Here is an 8,579-nt window from a genome sequence, read left to right as displayed (position 1 = left end):
TTTTCTATCAAAGTGTTCCTAATATATATAGTACCCCTGAAAATGTTACGTTTTTGGTGTAGATTACTTTAAACACTAAACTGATACTTTAAAGATTTAAACTTATTTCCATTTGTTTTAATATCATGACCAAATGATTAGGTTTTAGGTTTAGACTGTAAATGTAACCTTAATCAATAGGAAATATATGTACTACTATAAGCATAAGCAGAGGGGATAATTTTTAGGTTGCTACTTCAGTAGGCAACATTCAGTCCATATAAGTCTAGAGAAATATTATAAATCTAAACTTATCACTAAAATTTTGAAAATGGGGAATCCAAGTAGAGAGTTTGAGTCATGTACTATGATTTTAATCTGTGTTATACCAAATACAGCATTCCAAAATATACATTCAGAAAGACTAAAAGTAAATGCTCCACAGTAAAGAAGTAATAATAAAAAATGATACTGATATGGAATATTTATAATCAGAAAAATAAATACTCAGGGAGCTCACCAGAAGAATAAAGTGCTCAGCCAGTTATTAAAAGATTACTGGTGGTGCATTAGATATGGCATTTCCCACTGGAAAATGCAGACTTTCTTCTGGGTTATGTTCAATATTTATTTCACAGGATTAACTGTTTTAGGCACGAATATGAAGCTTTGCCACAGAAGAGATGGACAAAGCACAAAGACAAAATGATAAATTAGGAAGTAACATTACCCTTTCAGGGATAAAACCTGAAGAAATATAGCATTATGCTTCATGAATAATATGTAGAAAGAACAGTCTAATAAAAAAATGATATCCTTTATGTAAGATAACTTTATAGGAAAAATTCAGGTAAATTAAATTCTTCAAAGAAAATACCCAAATGCTACTGATTTATCAAATGCTATCTTGGCATATAGTCTATAAAGGCAAAGCTAATCAAAAATGTCTCTACCACACCAAAACAAAAACACCAACTTACTTTGTACTGTATAACACAAAAGACTGACGTTAAGATACATGAAAAAGATACATGATAATGCATATTAGCCAGCAAGTCTTCCATAGGTGGTTTCAGCAGCAAGGAGATAAAATGCACAATTCAGTTCCAGCACTATTTCAAAAGAAACTTCCTGCCTCCCTACAAGATGCAGAGGAGGTAGTTTGGGGTTGCTACTGGATAAGCATTCAGTTTGACACTTTGTGTCACCCCTTCCCATTTTTTATCCCCAGTTAATTTTTATCTGCATATAATTCTGCTAGACCATAAATTAATAGCTTTCAGGACAGATGCCTTAAAAGTTCTTAGGGAGGTTAAGCAAATATTGTAGACTAAAACCTCTTCTATAACAAACATGCACACAATGTAAGTGAAGTCGTTAGTGAGTGATGGGGCAGGAAGGACTTAGGACTCTGTCTCAACTTTAAAAGCAAGTTGCCCCAAACAAATGTAAATTGTAACTTAGTGGGATCAAGGGATTTCATCCATTCTAGAAAAAAAGAGAAAATAGAGAAAAACTATCAAATGCCATAATCTGTTTCTCACTGGGCAAATATCAACAGGATCCACAGTTTTACCCTAACTGTTTCTCTGTCTCCATGTGGCATTTAAATAGTTCTTTCCCCAAATGAGGAAGACAAATCTCAGTTATTAACCCTAAAGAATATGAGTAATTAATCATATTCTCCTCCTATCCTACATCAAACCTTGGTGAATAAAAGCTTTCCAACTTTGTGATCACATTAGGAAGTGGTTTACTTATTGAGAGAAAAACACACACACACACACACACACACACACACACACACACACACACACACACACACACACACACACCCTAGATTTTATCACATCCCCAAGTTAATCTATTATTTTTCTAATGTAGAATTAAAAAAAAAATATTATTCTGCAAAAAGAGCTCTCAAATCTTCATCAGTCAGTGGTACAACTCTGAAACTGATCTAATTGTTTCATTATCTGAAAGGGGGGGATTTAAAAATTTTTATTTTAGGTACCATCTTTTGATTTGCCACAATTCCCAACCATCTTCTTTTCTATTTATTATCTTTAAAGAGAGACAAAACTGTCAGAGCCCAAAGTTATTTAATTAGCTTTTCACCTCAGCAGAAGGAAAGGAAAAAATGGAGTTTGACTAATACAGCTGATGAAGCTTAAGAGTCACATTTTAATACAAGGTCAAATTTTGAGATTTATATGCTATATGGTAGGCTTTTGGGGAGGGGGAGGAGATGAGAAAAAATATAACATCTCTTATTGGAAAGATACATTTTGATCAAAAACCTCATTGCCCCTTCGTACTGGAATGATCAACTGTAAGACCAAGACCAAAAAAAGTACATACAGTTTTTTAAACACTGACACCTTCTACAGATAAAATTATCTGTTTAAACTCCTATTTACTGTTTTAAAAATAAACACCAGTTTTTCTTAAAAAATACAATAATTCTCTTATTGATAAAGTTTAAAGCATTTTCATTGCCTTTTGCAGATTTACTCATAACTACCTAACAAGGAAAGAAAGTATAATTATTTCAGTATAGAGGTTGAAGTTTTTATTCTAAAAGTTGATTCTTTGCTAATGTATTCTAAGATGAATTTAATAGTCAACCAGGAAATTGGTTTTTATAAAAGTTATTTTATGGGCATAAAATACAGGAAAAAGTAATAATAAATGCCAAACTGTCTCTTTACTTTACGAAGCCAAATATTTCCTCATAGACTTGGTTTTTAAAGCTGGAATTTATTCCTTCAGGGACACTATTATTTTTCAAAACTCCATATAAATATTAAATCTAGAAATTAATTGGTAATTTAAATTCTTTTCTTTCTCTTCAAATTTCTTCCCTTCCCCTTAACTGTTGACTTTCAAAAATTCATAGAATGAGCATGTTTCTTGCAAAGTGGCTTGTCCTTCTTGGAGAAAAAGGTCTGACCTTCCAAACTTTCACAACACACCTGAAAAAGAAGCATTATTTAAAAGAATATCATTATTTTATCAAGTATGCCAGAGAAGGGGAAAGTGATTTAATAGATAATATAACAAAGTATTTTACTTGGTTGTGTTAGACACCCTGACATTTCACCATTACTATAACATTTCATATAATCTTTCAAAAGCAATGAAGAATGACTTTTTCCTGGAATGTATTCTAACTTATTTAAATCACTGATCATTACTTTTATTGAGAGGAAACACTTAGTCCTAATGAAAATTTTATTACAAAAAAGAGGCCATGCTAAATGTACTTTCTCTCCCCAAATTTTAATCAATGCTTTAATTTTGCTTCTTGGTGTGGGGAACCAAAGCATTCAAAAAGAAAACACAATTATTTTATCATACATTCCCAAAGCCCAATGTTAGTTTGCCAACAAATACACGGGCATTCACCCATGACTTCTTTTTAATTCATTTCTTTGTTTCTTAAAATAAAAATCCTGGTCAACGTCTGGCTGGCGGATGATTATAAAGTCGTTAACTATCCACATTACTGTCTTCTTATCTTTCCTACTGCCTTTGTTAATTACAATGCTTATGAGCAGTTCTACCAGAGGCCAGACTGCAAATCTGCTAAAAGTTGTTGCTTTTTATAGACTTTATGTAGTCTAAGAGACGAAAAGGTAAACGAAAAGGGTTCAGTGGTAATGTTTGGGGAAATCATTTGACTTCGCTTTAACATTACTTTTCCCCATCATACACTGGGTATTAAAAACTGTTAATATATTAAATCTAACTTTTAAAAAAATTAACATGTGAACAGAGCACCTTTACTGCATATTTACTCTCAAAATCCAAAAAAAGAAATCTTAGGTTAATGTTAATCTCTGAATCCATCCTAATCATTAAAAATAAAACCAAAAATATTAAAATATCAAGTTAAATAGGCAAATATTTTATTGCATGTTTATTATAGTCTCAAAAAGAAAAGAATATTCATGGGCTATTGCTAAGAAAGGAAATGAATCAACATATAGTTTCCAGTGTTCATTCAATAATAGGTTTTTATAATTGTTTATTTCTATTTTAAGAAGTACTTAACATTTCCAAAAACTATTAAAAACACTCTAATAATATAGAGTTAAAAAAAAAAAGTAAAAAACTCTTTTAAGAAATATATAGCTTCCCCACTTATAGACAAAAATGTATTAAAATAGTGTTTTCTATATGGGGTAACAATCTTCTGTGTGACAAAAATTTTTTTTTTTTTTTTAAGTGAAATATTTGGATTTAGTCTGAAGACACCAAGGTTGAGGAATGCTGGTACAGTCCAAGGGAAACTAATGACGGGAGGGGACTATGTACAAGTCCTGAGCCACTGACCCAGCACCTTGCCTTTCCAGAAGAAACTCTGTCCCTGATGGTTGCACATGATCACGCCTATGCTCTTGACTTTTTCAATAAACTTGTCTCACCTAGATGGAGACTTTGTGATCATTCCAGAGACAGTTCTTCAGCACCTGGTCCCAGCTTCCTGCTGAGCTTGCTCCCTCTGGAATGAAGCCTGAGCCCATTCCCAGGGAGTTTCCAACTTGCCCCCTGCCTTTTCCAGCCTCTTGACTTTCTTGCATCAGATCTCCTTATATTGGCCTATAAGCCACATTTTGTTAAGCTTCCGGAGCTGTGCTGCTGAATCGTCTCCACACCCATCAATTAGACTTCCCTGTCCTAAGGTGTTACCTCTACTTTCCACTGTCTACACCCACACCGTGCCACCTGGGTTAGCTTTGGCATTTGAGTTTGTGTCTTCTCCATACAAGTCTGGTGTGCCAAAAATTTTAATAAACAACTTTCAAAATCACTGTAAAAATATTTTCTCTTTAGGTTTGAAGGACTAAAAGGTATGAATTGTTATTTCCAGTCAATACTTAGGCTAGACCTGGCTGTACTATACTCCTTTAATTAGGAAGTAAGAGTTTACTTACTGAGCATACAAAGCAAGTGTCATGCCAGGTATAGCCGAGGGCTTCCAGGAACATGTCGCCAGCTTCTATGGGAAATTCACATCCATGGCAAATAGTACCAAAGAGGGCATAATAATCTGTATTGGGACATGGGGGAGAGACAAAATTTAAACATAATGAAGCTTCAGAATGATAATTCCTAGAAAGCAACAACAAAATCGGGATTAAATAAGATGATGAAGATAAAGATACTAGTAATTAAAATTTTCAGGAGGTGGCATAATATTTGGCTTGAGATATATGTTTAGCATGTTTCAGGTTTCCCTTGGTAAACATTATTTACACAACTTAACATTCTCTATTACATTTTTTCATGTAATACTTCTCATTTCTCTTCACTTAATTGCCCAAATATGTGTAAAGAACACTGTTCTCTAACCAGTTACCAGCAGATATGACTGTTTCAAAGAAATATTGGAGGACTTCCAATAACTTGCAACAATCAGATTAATGAATATAAATCAAAAACAAATGTCTGATATTGACAAATTTCATAGTGCATTTGACTTGGTTAAGGGAGAAAAATAAAAGTTACAGGAAACTTCCATGAATAAGTGCCATGACTGCAATTCTAGCTGGACTGTATCACAACAATATCAGCCATAATTTCTTTTGCTATGTTTTTCTTTTAATTTTATGACTTCATGCTGAAAATCCTTAGCCAGAGAATACCATTTACTTGACACAAATTACAGTTATACAGGATTTCCTTCTGAAAAAAGCAGTTTTGACAAGATGTTTCTCTATTACTAAATGAGAATCTATTGGCATTTTTTTCCTTTTATGCAGCTACTCTCACAACTGTGTCGATTCATGGTTCACCCTTTGGCCAAACCAACCTGGGCTGGAGGAGAAAGTAGGCTATAATTTGCAACTTCTTCACATTTCTTAGCAATCTTCAATCTTTAATAGTTCTTAGCACTATTTGCTCAACATATATCAATAGTGTCCTGTTGTGTGCCAGGCATTGTTCTAGTCATTGCAGGGGTATAGTGGTGAAGACGACAGATGTGATTGCTTTTCTCATGGGGCTTATATTCTCACCGGGAGCAGAATCTCATCATTGATTAAATTTTAAAAGTATATGATAGAAAATTGTTTCAGGTTGTGATAAGTGACAAGAAGGAAAGAAAATAGTGATATTAATATAGAATAATTGGGGGGGTATTACATTATATAGGAGAGTTAGGAAAGGCATCTCTGAGGAGGTAATAATTCTGATGAGACTGGAAGAAAAAGAAGAATCACCACAGAGAAGCTGAGGAATAACATTCCAGTTAGAAGATGTAATAAGCACAAAAGTCCTGAGACAGGAAGGATCTCAACATGCTGCTAAGAAACAGCAGAGGTGCTGGGTATGGCTAGAATCCAGTTGACAGAAGGTAAGGTGGGAAGAGATAAGGCTGTCAAAGCAAGCTCTAGTGAGGAGTATAGTTTTTATTCTAGTGGAAGCCACTGAAGGGTTTTAAAGACAATCTGATTCACTTTTTAAAAAGTATTATTGTAGGTTCTTTGTAGCTGCTATTTGGGGGCTGTTGGGGAGGAGATACACCATTTAGGTGGCAATTATAATATCCAGGCAAAGGGTGCAAGCAAGTTAAATTTAGTGCTGACAGTTGAGATGAAGAGAAATGAATGAATACAATATACACTGGGGGCAGAACTGCCAGGATTTACTAGTTAGTTTGGGTATGGGAATAAACAGAATCCAAAATGACCCCTGGGTTTTTAGATAGTGAACAGTAGGGCTATTTATTGAGATGGAGAAGACTGGATTAAGAAATGGTTTGGGAAGTTAAAGAAAAAGAAAGAACAAAATTAGACCAAATTGATTAGAAGCAACATTTAAATATTCAATAACATTTTCCCCTTTCTATAAGCAATTCTCTGGGTTTTAAAAATATGACTTCTTCGAATACATTAAATATGATGTTAAGGCTAGCTGGTTTTATATGTGTTTTGGCTAAATAGAGACTATCGGCCAGTTAGTCGAAATGTCTTGCAAAGCTTCTAAAATTAACCAACTAAACAAAAAACAAAACAAACAGCTATTTCTTCAGAAAAATTAAGTAAAATTACAAAATGTGAAATATTCTGGTTGAATCAGGGTAGGCAGCTTGTAGCCAACTGTCCCACAATGGCCCATGGGGCATATACTTCAGTGGAATTTCTGGGGCTTCTTGGTGTGAAATAGATCCAGGTTGGTCTTAATAATGGAGCCGAAAGAAAGGTGAAAATAAAAGTAAGGGAATAGCAAATGGGGAATGAAGGGATGAATAGTGCTGACATAGCTTCAACTTAGAAGCTGACTGTTCCTTTGACTTCTCTGGAATATTGCCTTCTCTCAGCACCACACTTTGAGTTTAACAATAAAACTCAATAGTGGGAATGTAGTATTAGTGAGTGGAGGCATGATAAGGGGAAAATATTTTATGTTTTGAAACATGCATTTGTGATAATATCTAAGTAAGGGCAATATTAGTAAATAAGTGTCATGAAAGTTCACTTATAGACTTTGGGAAGGAAAAGTATGTATTCAGAGTTCAGGTAATAAGACAAATGTAGTAGGACAGGTCCTTAGGGCCTAGTTTATTAAAAATCATTTTACCAAGGGAGCAATCCAAGCCAGGATTACTCTCCCATTCGGTAAAAGTAACAAATGATTTCAAGTTTATTTTCAAGTCAGTTGCCTTGAAGAACAAATCAATATCATATTCTAAAGTTGAACATTTCTCATGTTTATAACGACTCAAAATTAACTACTGGATTGTAAGAGGTAGCTTTAAGCTACACACTTTGGTAAAGTTTATATACATAAAATATTAGAGATTCAAGAAAAATATTTTTCCCACTAAGTAATGCTAACGTTCTTAAATCTTATAACGAAGTTGGCAATATCTGTGCTGACAAAGTCACATAGAAAGTTTAAATAATTTTTTCCTATATGTTTAGAGTTATATTAAATGCCCCCCAAAACAATTATGAAAACTGCTTTGCCTAATATTTTCTTTCAACTTTATAGCAATATAAGGGTTGACGTTTTACTATATTCCAAACTCAAGAAACTAATGGCTTCATGATCTTACCGGTCTCACAGTAGGGTTCACCATCCTCTAGGTGAAAAACATTATTACGAATGGGATTGCCACAGGCCACACACACAAAGCAGGAAACATGCCAAGTTTGTTTCAAAGCATTGATGACTTCCTGTTATAGAAAGGTAATTGGATGTAAAGACAGATGACAATAAATACACAAATGCTTATTCTAACAGCTATACCAGTACAGACCTGTAGACCTAACCCTTTAGAGACACACATGCTTCCTCTCTGTCTTGAGCTTTTTATCTAAGTAACAGGAGATACTTAACAACAGATTCACAAATCATCTAAACTGATGCACTATCATATGTGTGTTTTTCACAAATACAAATCAATAAACTTATTTAAAGAATGATTTCTATGTTATTTAAAAATTATAAATATGGTGAATAAAGAAAGCATTTCTTAAGTTCTTGCAAGAATACATTCTGCTTTTTCTCAAAGGATGTCAGAAGAGATTAATTTCCAGAAGTTTCACACTATTATCTAGAAATGTCATGGAGGAAGGTGGAAGCATTTA

General features: G+C 33.8%; 1 protein-coding gene across 1 annotated transcript in view; it reads right to left on the bottom strand.

The window, feature by feature from the left end:
• Nucleotides 1-868: 868 nt before the first annotated feature.
• Nucleotides 869-8,579, bottom strand: part of LOC134385629 (PDZ and LIM domain protein 5) — a 48,426-nt gene continuing 40,715 nt past the window's right edge. The window contains exons 4-6 of the mRNA XM_063107368.1: nt 8,045-8,165; nt 4,920-5,035; nt 869-2,954 (exon numbers count right to left, since the gene is read on the bottom strand). Of these exons, the coding sequence (XP_062963438.1) occupies nt 2,865-2,954; nt 4,920-5,035; nt 8,045-8,165 (327 nt within the window). The 3' untranslated portion in view covers nt 869-2,864. The remainder of the gene's footprint in view (nt 2,955-4,919; nt 5,036-8,044; nt 8,166-8,579) is intronic.

Source organism: Cynocephalus volans, chromosome 9, assembly GCF_027409185.1.
Source record: "Cynocephalus volans isolate mCynVol1 chromosome 9, mCynVol1.pri, whole genome shotgun sequence".
NCBI lineage: Eukaryota > Metazoa > Chordata > Mammalia > Dermoptera > Cynocephalidae > Cynocephalus > Cynocephalus volans.
The sequence above is the reverse complement of the archived record's forward strand: the minus strand, read 5'-3'. Positions and strand labels throughout refer to the sequence as shown.